At 34.1% G+C, this 15,305-nt stretch overlaps 1 protein-coding gene across 5 annotated transcripts in view; it reads left to right on the forward strand.

Annotated features, from left to right (window-relative positions):
- CCSER1 (coiled-coil serine rich protein 1) overlaps window positions 1-15,305 on the forward strand; it is a 681,310-nt gene that overhangs the window by 289,732 nt on the left and 376,273 nt on the right. For all 5 annotated transcript variants that reach the window (XM_014787893.2, XM_087434596.1, XM_087434595.1 and 2 more), the window contains exon 5: window positions 7,809-7,929. In XM_014787893.2, coding sequence (XP_014643379.2) covers window positions 7,809-7,929 — 121 coding nt within the window. The remainder of the gene's footprint in view (window positions 1-7,808; window positions 7,930-15,305) is intronic.

The following is a 15,305-nucleotide window of genomic DNA, read 5'->3' on the forward strand; positions in this document are numbered from 1 at the left end:
ATTTATAGTCATGATGTAATGACATTTTATCTGCTTATTTTTCAATTCCCCTTTCAATTCTGGACTCTTATTGTTTCATCAGAAGAAACTTTTATAAGCACTGAATTAAGGATGTTAATTCAAATATTTAGAGGTTTACCAAAACTAGTATGTAATAGCAAAATGTCATTGTTGATGGTGTATTTATCAACCAGGGAAACAGAACCAGTTGCTTGGCTTATGTAATTGTGGGGACTGGCTAGGCAAGCCCAAGATCTGTGGAGCTCACCATCAGGAAGGGCAGGCTGGAACTTTTGCACGGGCAGAATTTGTATCTTCATCAAGAAGCCTCAGCTGCTCTTAAGTCTTTTCAACTGATTGGATCAGGCCCACCCAGATGATCTACAATAAACCCCCTTAACTGTAATGGGCTGTAATCATATCTACAAAATATCTTCACAGCACATCTAGATTAGTGTTTGATTGAATAATGGGGATCTGATGTATCAAAAAAAAATCAGGGCCGGCCCTGTGGCTTGGTGGTTAAGTGCGCGCGCTGCGATGCTGGTGGCCCGGGTTCGGATCCCGGGTGCGCATCGAGGCACCACTTCTCCGTTCATCCTGAGGCCGAGTCCCACATACAGCAACTAGAAGGATGTGCAGCTACGACACGCAACTATCCACTGGGGCTTTGGGGGGAAAAATAAAATAAATAAAATCTTTAAAAAAAAAAAAAATCAAAACTAGTTATAAATAATAATATTTGGTAACATTCTTACCTTTTGGTCTTACCTTTTGGTAACATTCTTACCTGGTAAACTTCTTACCTTTTCTCCAGCATTTTCTTAAGCAATTCACATGCATTAACTCATTTAATCCTCACAATGCAAGAGGAAGATATTGTTATTATTCATATTTTACTAATGAGAAAAAACTGCAAAGACAGGTAAATTTGATTTGAGAATTTATTCCTCTAGAAGATATACATTTCACAAAAACATGTATTTTTGTCATTTATATTTACAAGTATATCTCAAGCACCTATAACAATACTGGACAATAAAAATCAACAGCAATTGATTACAAATAAATTTGAAAATATGTATTTTTCTAAATTATATATCTTTCTTTGCCATGGGTAAATTTACCTAATAATGAGTTTCATCGTGACACTTGCCACTCATTCTCCAGTGGAGCAATAGGAAAAGAGTTGTTCTAAATCATTTTGAAGGACAGAGCTTGAAACTTGAAGCATTTGTATGAGTCAAAACTCTATGTTCTGAGGCAAAGTACTTAATGATTATACAGTTTTCTTAGGGTAAAGAATTCAGTTGTAAGAATATTATTGAATAGAAATGTAATTGAAAAAGATCAACTATTAAATTTGCTCTTCAGAACCCTTGATACATTATATTTAAATGAGAATCAACACAAAGTAAGATCAATAGCGTGGGGACTGGAGGCAAATTGGTTGGATTCTGGTTTTGCTAGTCCCAAGCTCTGTGACCTTGAACGCGTAAAATGGGGATAATAGAACTTACCCCATAGAATTTTCCTGAGGGGTAAAGACGATACTATAACTATAAATGCATAGTTAGTACATAGAACTATGCCTACCACGTAATGTTATTTGAGCGTTTGTTAAATAAATGTTACCTTTTTGCTGAGTTAAGCTTTACCAGTGGGTTGTTCCGTGGTAAATATGTGGATCTTGGATATTTGGAGAGGAAAATAGGAAAGTGAACACTCTTCCAAGTCAAAAGCAAATTCTTTTCTTTTAAGCCTACAGTTTGCTCATTGATAGTAAACTATTCTGGTGAATTGGGATGGTGACTTCAAATGTAGTTATACGTGATACTTAGAAGTTAACTGTATTCTAGGCACCTTCGGTAATTTGAATGTTTTAATTTTGCATGAAAGAAAAAAATGCCTCTGCTAATAAATCTTTGGCATTTTTGTGAACATTTATTAAAATATATTGTTTCTTGGTGCTTTAAAATTGATTTTATAAATCAAAAGACCAAACAAAGATAGAAGTTCAGTAATTAAATGAAATAGTTTTGATATATCAAACTGGAGAAAAAGAGTAACACAATTTCAATGTTTAGGTTTTACATCTCTGTTTATTATGAGTGTGAAAGAAACATTTTGTAGAATACAGCAATAATGGAGAATCATTTCATGTAATGGTATTGTTTGTGGTGTAATAAAAGGTTACATGACAAAGTCAGACTACTCAATGTTAAACCTAGAAATGATTTCTACTGTGCCCCAATATTTGCGGATTTCTGACTTAGGGGTCCCAGTGGGTTTAATCATCCTTGGTGTTCATATACTTATAACTACCTAGAAAGAAATGAGAGTAGTGCTTAGAACAAAATCTTAGGATAAGTAATTCTTGTGACTCTCAAACATTTTTCCTCATTTTTAAACCCGTATGTGTATAATCTCGTAATCAAATGTCAGTTTCTCATGTCTGAATCATTCTTCTCATATTAACTGATGATTGTGACAACTGACTTCCTTTAGATGCAATTCCAGCATTTCTACATTCGACCTTCACAGAATGCCCTGATTAGTGACCCCAATCTTGACAGAAAGGCTCCGTCTGTCTAGACAGAATTGGGGACTTTAATTTTTCAGTCAGCCTTACTCTGACATTCTCTAGTAACAGAAGCCTGTGATGGAATTTTCTGCACTTCATGCAATACATTTAAACAAATATTCTTTTCACAAAAGAGCAAATTTAGCATATAAATTTGTAGGTTGGTGCCTCAAATTATTATTTGCACCTTGGTTGGAAGTAATAGTGAAAAACGTATTGATTTTTCAGCTCATGGATGTTGGAAAGTTACTTGAATATGCAATGCCTTGACACTGTCTCATATTTAAGTTGCCTTATGAAATAATTATCTGCTGTTCCATAAGTTTACCTTTTTAAAATTTAGAAGTGAATATAATTTTCCATACATTATTAAAGCTAGCTTTATAAATACAATTAAGTAATGTGAGTAATTAAAAATTGGGGGAGTTTCTGTTTGTTCCACTCTCTGCTTTCTCCTAAAGCCACAGTTCTTTCCATCATGTGAGTTTGATCTGAATAGTGAACCATTTGCATTTTGATGTGATTTGGAAAGTACAGAAATCATCCCTGCCTCAAACCAGGGTTCCTACAATTTTGACAGTAGTTAGACATGCCACTATGATTCAGTCACTTAGATTAACAATTAAAAGACCTGGTAGTAAGAAAATGCATTAATTTGAGGGGAATCCACAAATGAGGATTATAATTTTAACAACGAACTAGATCAGTCATTTACAGTGCCTTCTGAAAAAGTGATTTTTGTTTCTCTTTTTGGGGAAGGGGAAGCATTCAGAAATGAAATTAAATTTAATCTGATTAAATAAGAAAAATAGTTTTCCTGAAGGAATTTCAAGAAGTTCCGTTGTTTTTAAGCCAATATCTGTATTCCACACCTCTGTTCATCTGCTCTGTTTTCATGATTATATTTCAACATATGTTTTATTTTTCCCGTTTATAAAAGTGAGAAAAGATCACTATAGGAAATTTGGAAAATACAGAAAAATAAAGAAGAAAATGAAATCACTCATTATCAGATAACCCAAACTTTAACTTCTGTAGTAATTTTTATACATTTACCTTTAGTATGGTGTAGTATATAAGCAATCTTTCTCAATTATCAGAAAAATTTGTATTCTTGTTTCACAGAGTTCAATATAATTAGCAAACCATATTAAATTGGGTTACTTCAGTTCTCTTTTTTAAAAAAATTTGTCTACTTAATCTTACAAATGTGAACAAATATGAACTACACTGTTCCATAAAAACTGTATACTGTTTTCTTCTTATATCTCTAACATGTTTAAAAATGTTCTCATTGTCTTATTAATGAAGTAGTAAGATAGAGACTTGTGTTGGCAAACAGTTATGATTCTCACTTTATTTCCATTGATCTTATAGTATAATTTCCTTTCAGAGTCTGGCAATAAATCAGCATTTGTGTCAGAAATATTTGAATTTTTCTATCTTAAATAGAAATTTGTAAGGTGTTTTATCACGGATATTAAATAAAAATCATTTAAAATATGGATTTCCCTGATTCCCTCTGACATCCATATTCTTTTGTAAAATGCTTTAGGGCAACAAAATGACTATGATCTTTCCTTGAAAAGCAAATGTTTAAACCCCACTAACTTTAGAGGTCTTTTTTAAACTTGAAATTTCCTTTCAATCTGTATCATCAATGTTTATTTTAATGGAAAATATAATGTTTTCTCCTTTAGTTAGTAATATTCATATTATGCTTCAAGAGTAATTTATGCCTTTGTGGCATGGTAAAATATGAAAATAATATCCAACAATTTGTATGCTAACCAAATTACTACACAGCGTAGTTCACATCAGAGCCATTGTGAGATAAGGTTCTGATTTCATTTTATTTTAATTTACTCTTTAAATGTGGACCATAGTTTTGAAGAATATCTTTTGCTTTGTCAGAATGTAATGATCATGTAAATATCTGCTACTCTTGACCCTCAGAAATTCTTTGTCTTCTCAGTGACATATTGCTAAGATTTATTTCTTTTTTTCTTTCTGCCTCAGAATGAAAGATAGCCTAGGCGTATTCTTTGTTTTGAAAAATCTGTACTTCTCTTTTATTATTCCATTCACTTTTTTTAAAGTTATAACTTCTCGGTTACTTATTTGCCTAACTTCCGTTTGTTACACTAGTTCTTGTATCTTACGATAAATGAAATTTAAAGATATTAAAACTTGAGTGTAATTTAATTTCAGCCAACTATAAAAGCTCCATCATTTACATGGAACTCCCAATCATCCATCTTCAGACAGGTCCATTAATTGTCACTTTCATCATAGAACAATTGATGAGGCTTATTTTCTTATTGACTTAGTTATTCATTATGTTTTAGTTTCAATACTTTTGAGTGCAATGTCAGTTGTTCCATCCTCTAGATCATAAAAATTAAGTATTGATACTCATTTTACCTTGAGTAAACAAATGCTGAAATGTTTCTTGTTCACTTACAGCATTTTCCCTGCTCCCTTCTCTCTTTTCCTTTTTAAAAATAACTTAGCTCTATTTTCCCTCATAGAGATCTAGGTAGATGCTTTCGCCTAATCTGGTCAGAAGCTTCTTGCCCTAATACTTGAGAAAAGTCTCTAGAAGATTAAATCAAAGCTTCATTAAGAACTTGGGGGGAGCGGGGACATTTCTTTCTTGTCCACAGTAGAATCCTACTATTAAGCGTATTTCTTGGAACATACCAGTTAGTTCACTAAATATTTATTGAATAAGTGAATGTTATCCCAGAGGAATGAATCAGTAATGTTCTTCTTAGTCTGTTTCTTCACTAGCAGTGTTTAAGGTAACAGTGGACATTTAAAATATACTAGAGTTTTCTTCTCCCAACTATGATAGAATTGTTTGTCATAGACTCAAAGCTCATGCCAAGAACAAGTAGAGAAAATTAAATTAAAAAAACAAGAAACAAAAGTCTGTTTGATGGTATTGGAGAAATTATGAGGAAACCAGGGCTTCTCCTCCTTGACACATACGAGACACTAATCTTTGTCTCTTGAGCACCATAAGATTGTTTTAAATTCAGCTCTGCTTTTAGTGGTCATCTATTTTATATCTCAGACTCTGTCCCTAAGCAGATTAGTAATTCTGCAGATATTTTGAGGGGAAAATTGAAGAACATTGGGATCATTTTTTACACCTCTTTCTCTTTGAGATCATGGCCCCGCACTTCTGGGCTGACTTGCCTGCCCCTATTGTATTTTTCCTTCTCTTTCATTAATGTGTGCCGTCATCTTTGGTATTTGCCTCTTTCTATGTTGAAGAGAGGGTTAATTTGTTGTCCCCCTCTTAGTCCTTGAAATGATTGCTTAGATCAGGGATTATTGGCCTTTCATTTATAATCAACTCAAATATCACTCCAGCACTATCAGTTTTCATTTCTTTGCTGCATTTTCATTTCCATTAGCAAATTCATTCCTGAAATTATCCATTTGTGTAAAATGGTGTTATTTAACTAAACCATGTAACTGAAATTTGTGCATATCAGAACCACATAAAATGAGGACTGAATATATATATATATATATTTATTTATTATCCATTTTTATCAGGAAAATATAAATTAAAGCTACAATGTGATACCACTATACACTTATAGAAATAGCTGTATTAGGCAGAATTCTAAGATGACCCATGACTCTAGCCCTTGTATAATTCCTTCCACTCGGAAGATTATAGGACATCACTAATGTAATTATGTTACATGGCAAAAGGGAATTTGCAGATGTAATTTAGGTTACTAATCAGTTGACTTTGAATTAATAAAAAAGGAGATCATTTGTATGGGCCTAACCTAATGACATGAGCCCTTTAAATAATCAGAGAATTTTTTCCCATCTGTTAGCAGCAGAAGAAATCAGAGAGATTTGAAGCATGAGAAACTTCAATGTGAGGGATGTTATCCATTTCTGAGATGGACAGGCCATTGGCCACTGATCTGTGAGTTGCTTCTAGGAGGTCAGAGTGGTCACTAGCCAACAGGCAGCAAGGTAAAGGAGACCTGAGTCCTATTACCTCAAGGAACTAAATTCTGCTAACAACCTAAATGAGTTTGGAAGTAGATTCTTCCCCCAGAATCTCTAGATAAGAGCATAGCCTAGCTGACAACTTGACATTGGCCTTGTGAGACCCTAATCGGAGAACTCAGCTGAACCCACCTGGATTTCTAACCTACAGAACTGTGGGATAATAAACATGTGTTGTTTTAAGCTGCTAAATTTGTGTTAGATTGTTATGCAGCCATAGAAAATTAATACAATATTAAAATTTTAAAAAGAATAAAAACTGGTAAAACCAAATGTTGGTACAAATGTGGAACAACTGAAACTTATTCTGTTTTGGGGATTGCAAATTAGTACGATCAGTTCAGAAAACTGATAGGCAGTATCTACTAAGGCTGAACATAAAGCATATGAACATACCCTAGGAGCAATTACAGCTTCTACATATTTTTACAATATAAATCATTTGTACACCAAAAAAAAAAAAAAGTACAAACAGGTTTATTTTATAGAAATTTTGAAATAGCCCAGACCAGAAAGAATCTAAGCATCCCTCACCGATAAAATGTATAAATGTATTGTGGTGTGTTCATTCAATGGAGAGTGACAAGCTGTAAGAATGAATCAATTACTGCTACCCATGAATGAGTCCTACGAATGTATGTTGAATGAAATAAGCCACACATAAAAGAGTCCACACACAGAAGAGTATGATCTCATTTATGTAAAGGTCAGCGATAGGCAAAACTAATCCGTGGTTATATAACTGATAACAATGGCTAAGTTGGGAGGCTACAGTAGTGATTGGGAAGGGGTACCACAGGGAGATTTAGGGTACTGGTAGTGCCCTGTTTAATGATCTTGATGCTGACTAAACAGGTGTGTTCATGTTGCAAAGATTAATTTAACTGTGTGTGATTTGTGCACTTCTCATTTTTCAATGAGATGCTTTATTTAAATGAAGGACTATAAAGTGTTGGCAACACCTTTTCCACTGTGTGGCTTAAAAAAAGAAAAATTGCCTAAGGTCATTCAGCTTGTGAGTGGAAAGACTTAGAATGGAAAATGATAATTAAGGATAATTTAATGATAATGTTTTAGTTGAATTATCTCTCATTCAGCTGAAAATAAAAGAGAAAAAAGAAAAGTGAGAATAGTCGATAAATAATTTTGACATTTACAATTAATTTTTTTAATAATACAGTTTGCCGGGAGGATTCATACCGCTCTGTGGTGTCATGTGCTGCTGTAGTTCTCACGCCTGTGGAACCAACAATAGAAATGAAAAAAAGAGAAGAACTGAAATTTCCTGAACCTTCCAAACAGTAAGTTGTTCATTGGATTTTTCAGAGCTTTGTCAAACTAATTAGATAACTGATCAGAATTAGATCTCTCAGAAATTGTGATTTATAATGAGTGTGTTAATACTAGTATGTTGAGAGAATAGAAATAAATTTTGTACAACATTTAAAAAAATCAATTTATCCTATATTGCCTCAGTGAACTTCCATGTCTTCTAACTTTGTGTGTTTGAACCATACGCCATTCAAGTTTCATTTTGTTACCTTGTCTTAGGGACATGGGTAAGTGGACTGAAACACTTCATTTCCTTAGCCCTGAGATTGTGGATGTACTGCTCTTGGATTGCTTATTTTATAGTTATATGTTTTAATGGTCTAAAATGTGATCAGTTTTTAATGTAAACTTTTTTGCTTTAAGTTGGTTTGCATTTTTATAAGAAATGAAAGCTATTCTTTTTAACTCTTTTTATTATCCCAAATTAAAACTTTGCATTATTTAGTGCTTCCATATTTTTTGCCATTTAAACAGATCAAGCTTCATTTAAATTTAAATTTGATCTTATATTGAATAAATGATAGATTTCTTTTCTTATAATGACTCTAAAGAGAATTAAATTCACGGTAACACATGTAAGAGACATGACTTGAAATAGCGAGTAAACTAGCATTATTTCTAGTTATGCATTAAGTAAATCAAAAGGGAAAACCTACTGATGATTTTCTAGTGAAAGTAGTGCCATGCCTGCTTTAAGGTCTTGGGTTGGAGACTACTCAATGTATGGTGTTGCCGTGGATTGATGGCTGGACCACCACATGAATGAGGTGCAAGTTACCTTGAAGCACCTAATATTTTTCCCCATTGGGTTACGCTGTATCATACTTGTTTGTTTCTTGATGTCTTTCTACTGGATAAGCTCCTGAAGACAGAGTTTCCTGGAACTGATAATGTCTGATACTCTTTGTGAAATCAATTAGAAAATTTCTTAATGTTATATTCCATAATGTTGAATTCAAATGGAGCAATGTATATATTTGATTGCATGAAGATATTCAGTATTAACATTCTCATTATAGAGAAAAGAAATACCAATTCAGAAAGTAATGATTGTAATTCAGTTTTAATACAACCTAGAAGTGAAAACAATTTAACTACTCGTAATATAGTCTAATTTTTAGGTTCCAAAAGCCATTTTTGTCTAATAGGAGGAAAATTACCTCTCATATATGCCAATTGAATTATATTAGAAAACTCAAACATGATTTCCTGCAATGTATATATGAGTTTACATAAGTTATCTATATATTTGTAAATTAGATCTTAAATTCTTTTCATTATATTTCAATGACTTTGTTCAAAACTTGTGAATAGTGTTATTTGCTTATATAAAATGTCTTTTTTCCCGTCTTTAGCTACTTCATAAATATTCATTCTTCTTTATTCTGAGGTATATATTATAGCAGACAGCGTTTGTTAACTGGCTATTCTTTTTCTTCCTTTTACCCTACATCCACTCTGATACTCCTCTGCATTCTCTGAATCTACTTTCTTATTTAAACATTCTCCCTCAACAATATCATTCATTCATTCATTTGAATTTTGTTATTGTTTTTGTTTTCGTGAGCCAGAGGGACCTTGGTTAAAATCTTAACTCTGCTACGTATTAGATGGAAATTGGGGAGATTTTATTAAAACTCTTTGTGCTTTCATTTCCTCTTCTGTTAATTGGGGTGATATCACCATCCTTACAGGGTCGTTGTGAGTATTATGTGAAGTGATATTGGTAAAGGACCTGAAATCTAAAAAATCATGAAAATATTAGTTATATTACTCCTTCCATAGCTTCAGCTATCGACAGTACCAATAAATTAACAGATACATATTTTTCTCTTAAATCCTCTTCTTTATTCAAATCTAATATTTAGTTGTTGACCTGACTAACTAGGGGTCCTGCCAGCATCTTATACTAAGTATGTATAAAACCAAATTAATGACTCCTCTAGCCTGCTTAAACTTTTGATTCTTTCTGATTTCTATATTTCTGTATTTTTCTTTTCTTAAAATCTCAATATGTTTTCTCCCTCACATCTCACATTGAATTAGTTATTGATTACTTGATTAATGTCTCTTTTATAGTCTTCTTACCATTTGAGCTGACCAGGAAGGCATATACATCTCATATTTTTAAAATTTTTCTAACATATATATTCAATTGTGATCTTAATGAAGCCATTCAAATAGTGGTCATCTATCAAATGGAGATTACATATGCCCTCTGTGCCTCACACTGCTACTTTGAGAATTAAATGATAGGTGTGAATATATGGCAAGAACACAATATAAATGCAAGGCATAGTGATTAATTCAAAACTCTTATTTGCCAATGAGAGAAGCTCCAATGCAAATTGGTTTCAGAAAAATCAAGGATGGTGGATGTTATTGGCTCATGTAATTGACAAGTATAGAGTTAGAAATTTCCTCAAGTATGGTTGAGTCTGGTACTCAAATGATGTCATAAAGGGTTGTTCTCTCCATCTGCATCTCTTTACTCTGCTTTCCTGTTTGTAGTTTCCATTTTCAGGGAGATTCCTCTAATGATGACATTACTGCCTTCAGCAGCTATTGGGGCGAATTTTTATCTTTTCAACAAATCCAGTGGAAAGAGATGGTTTGTCTTTTCCTTTAATCAAAACATAAAAGCCCCAGATTTGAGTGTCATTGGCTTTGACTAGCTTAGCTTGTTTGACATGACTATGCTGAGGCAATTGCTGTGTCCAGGAGTATTTGATGATATGATTTGCTAGAACCAGATTACGTAACAAATTCTGGAGCCAAGAGTGAAGATGAGAGGGGAAAGGTGATTCCACACTTAAAATATGCGTGATGGTGATAAAAGAAGGCAGGGATGGATGCTAGGAAGTCAAAACAATGGATGTTCAATATAGATAGTAATATTATCACCATTAGTTTTAAAAGTCATACTCTTTGTTATATTTAAACTATAGACATTGAAATATTAACATTAAAACACAATTATGTATATCTTTATTTCTTGTTTTAAATGATTTTTCACCTATTTAATTTTATTCATATTGTTTGACCAAGAGAAAGGTCTGACTCTCTCCCACTATAGTGCTCTAGCTGTGCTATTGAGAGACGATATAACTTGGTGGTTAGGAATTCAGGCCTTGGGCTAGTTTTTTGAAACTTTCTTAACCATAATATGTTTCTTTTTAATGTGGAAGTTACTTTCTCTACCTTACAATAAATATATTAGGTAAATAACCATATCACATTTTTATAGATGGAGTTACCAGAACCCTGTGGGGTATTAGTTTTGTGTATTTTGGATTTCCCATTAGGAAAAATAACAACTCACCAATAAAATACTGATATATTAGAATGCTTTAAGTTGAGACCTTGTCTTTGGATACTTAATATTTCCTTTAAATTTAGGATGGAATTATTTCCTTAAGTAAATTTTCCCCTCTAATTTTACAGGCTTCACATGATAAACCATTGAGTCTTTGAAACATAGGACTCATAGAGTCATGTAATTCAGAACTCAGCAAATCTCTAGCTCAGAAGAACTGCAATAATCTTCTTAGTGTATGGGCTTTGGAATATGTCAGATTGCAAATAAGAAAGAATATGAGGATATTATAATCTAAGTGAAGAGGTAAAGCATGCACCTAAAAAGATAAATCATGGTATAAAGGCACCAGATGCTGTTTATTCAATGTAAGGTATAGATTTTAGTTAGGCATATAATTGTTTAAAGTTAGGTCAGATTTATTGATATATCAGTATAAATTTATGAAAATAAACCCAGAATATTGGTTTTAATTATACCATTGTATTGATATTTCATTTTAGAATGTAAGAAACACTTCATGACTGAAATATTTGTATTATCTTATCAACTTTTAGTCATTTTCTGGTGGTAGATAAGTATTCTGATTTTGATGATTTGTTTTTAAATATTCTTATGTATTTCTCAGCTTTTAGACATATTCAACAAGAAAAAAATAGGAATTATTAATTCGTATTGGGAATAAAGTATAACTTTTTCAGCATAGCAAGTGATAGAGAGAAAATAGCTAAATCTTTTAGGAAAGAAAGCTACATCCTGAGCACTATAGTGGGAGAGAGTCAGACCTTTCTCTTGGTGATATATCTAAAGTTTATCTTCCTTCAGAAAACAAAGGTGTGAATCTTACTTCACTTTTCAGTCTCATCTGATTGGTAGCTTAGAATGCCATGAAAAGGATAAATTTGCTAGAAAAAATTTAAAAATCTGTTTGATCCCAAAAGAGTATACAATTTTCAAATATTTGATCATAAGTGTAGAATGTTGGGATCAAAGGTTTAAGTGTGAAGCTTTATAAATTTATAAAATCCTAATATTAAAAATATGTCCACATATCCAGCCACACTCACTATGTCACTCAAACCAATACATTTCTCAAATCACAGTTATGTGGAAATGAGCACCTAAATGTACATAAATTTCAAACTCTGAAGAGAGTGAAAGAGTACTGCTTCCATGATTGGTTATGGATTTTATCTTGTGCTTTTACTAGAAGTATGTTTGTTGAAATACATATACTTGGTTTGAACATACCATGGCTCAGTATCTTAAATGAAGGGATTTTATGGCCATTGTAGATTTAGAACTCTAGAGGTGAAAGAAAGAGGGAGAAATTATTCTATTCCTTCTTTGTCCATTTCCATGTTTTGTTTGTTTGTTTGTTTTTGTGAGGAAGATCAGCCCTGAGCTAACATCCATTGCCAATTCTCCTCCTTTTTTTTTTTCTCGTTTTCTCCTCAAGGCCCCAGTAGATAGTTGTATGTCATAGTCGCACATCCTTCTAGTTGCTGTATGTGGGACGCGGCCTCAGCATGGCCGGACAAGTGGTGGGTTGGTGCGCGCCCGGGATCTGAACCCGGGCCGCCAGTAGCGGAGCACACGCACTTAACCGCTAAGCCACGGGGCTGGCCCCTGTTTGTTTGTTTTATATGGAGAGATCTAAAGTTCCTAAGAGATTTGATTTATTGTTTCTATTTGTGGAAATGAACCTAACATGCTGTCATTCCCTCCAAGTTTCAAGGCCTCCTGTAGGGCTTCATTTTGTTAACATGAAAAAGGTTCATTGAACTGCTTCTGAAAGGGCATAGATGCTATCATTTAGTACAGCAAGACTTATTTTTTAAGAATGGCTAAAACTAACCTATTTTATTCTTAGAGGATACTTAAGTATACACATTTAAAGTTCTATCAGCTCTTTTTATTTGGTTTTGTCTGAATGAATAATATATGTTAAAATTGGAAGAGTTTAAGTACTCTCTAATGTCATCTATAAAGTTGTTACACAAACTCTGTAGTTGTACTGGAGACACATCAAAGAGTCCTATTATCAGCTAATCTCCAAGTTTCCTTTACAAATTTCAGGGGAACATATTTATTTATGCTTTCAAGTAGACATTTATTCACTAATTTAATCCATCAAAAATAGGTAATTCTTGAGTATTTGCTTTGTTCTTGGCACTGTCTCAGGGCTGGGGATTTTGAGTTGAAAAGCAGATGAAAAGCAGACACTCCTGAAATTTACAGTGTAATCAGGGAGACACACATTAATTAATTACGTGAATCAAGAAATCCAAGGGCCGGCCCCGTGGCTTAGAGGTTAAGTGCGTGCGCTCCACTGTTGGTGGCCCGGGTTCGGATCCTGGGCGTGCACCAACGCACCACCTCTCTGGCCATGCTGAGGCCGCGTCCCACATACAGTGACTAGAAGGATGTGCAGCTACGACATACAACTATCTACTGGGGCTTTGGGGGAGAAAAAAATAAATAAATAAAATTAAAAAAAAAAAAAAAAGAAATCCAAGATTGTAGATGTGACAATGGCTATAATGTAGAGGTTTATCATGTTATAAGAGCTTATAGTATGGGGCTTTAGGATAGCCACGGAGGTCAGGGAAAACTTCTGAGGAAGTGACTCATGGGCTAACATCTGAAGGATATTACCTAAGTGAAAAAGCAAGGGAAGAACTTACCAGCAGAGAGAACATCTAGTTCAAATACTCTGTGATGGCTGGGAGCAGGGAGAAATTGAAAGAAGGCTGGTGGAAGTGAAAGGAAGCCAAAAACATGTTTTTAAGCAGGGCCCAGGTGTCATGATCAGATTTGCCCTTTGAAACCTGGTTCTCTTAGAGAATAAATTGGGTGTGGTGGGGACAGTGGAGTGATGGAGCCAGCTTGGGAGAGCCAATCTGTTACCATTTCTTCTCAACTCCGGGTTCAGTCATCTCACATTGGAAGCTTGAAATCAGCCATGATGAGTGTATTTATACCATAGAAATTGGCAAATCCTACAAAAGAGGGCTTTTCCCTCCCCCAGAGAGCTGGTTGTTAACTGCTTACCAGCACATCACTAAATGGAGGACAAGTTGAGTGGCTGTAGTGAGACCATCTAGGTGATTACTGGCAGTAGCTGGACTAGGGTGCTGGCACTGGAGGTGGTGAAATGTGAAAAGAGAACTAAATCAATATATATTTTAGAACCTAGGCAAATTAAATGTACTTATTAAATGAAAACTTGCAATATATTATCAAGCACCTGCAATACAGATGAAGATGAAATATTACCTGTATTACTAAATGTAATACTCTGACAATCCTAACCTGTTATTTTGGATTAGTAATTGTTCAGTCAAGGGAGAGTTTTCATATTCTTTTAATTAATATTGAGTATTGTCAATGGAACTGTATAAGTGGGAACTTAAAAGTGCACTTTGCACAAAATTCCTCTCCAAATCATTGTCATTCATTCTCACTGAAAATGCACATAAATATAAGTAAATTCCACTTTGGTCCTTATGTAAATTCTTATGATTCTTTACTAATAGTTTTCTTCCTATATTTGGTTTCTAGCCTTAATTTACCCTCCATTACTTGGTGCCTTAAAAAACTCCCATTTAAAAAAATCAGAAACTGAGGCATGACACAAATGGAATCACACAGGTGGTGGCCTCTTGTGCAAGCCTTCTTTCACTCAGCATGTTTTTGAGATTTGTCCATGTTATTGTGTGTGCCCTGATCCATGCCCTCCTGTTAGTGAGCAGTGTTGTATCACGTGGATGTGTCACAGTTTGGCTTTTCATTCAGTCCCATCCTCTTTTGGCCACACTGCAAACTTACTGAATCACGGAGCCACAGGGCCTCTGGGTGTGCATAAAGGGGTCATAAAGTCCATCTTTATCCAACTCCATCCTTGCATTAGTGACATCCAATGCTTGATTCACTGCCTGTGAAACAGTGCCTCACCCCTGCTTGCACACTTCCAATGACAGACAACTCATTCCCTTAGAGGCATCTTCTGTCCTTGGCCAGCCCGGC

This window comes from Ceratotherium simum, chromosome 8, assembly GCF_057802395.1.
Source record: "Ceratotherium simum simum isolate JZ-2026a chromosome 8, ASM5780239v1, whole genome shotgun sequence".
Taxonomy (NCBI): Eukaryota; Metazoa; Chordata; class Mammalia; order Perissodactyla; family Rhinocerotidae; genus Ceratotherium; species Ceratotherium simum.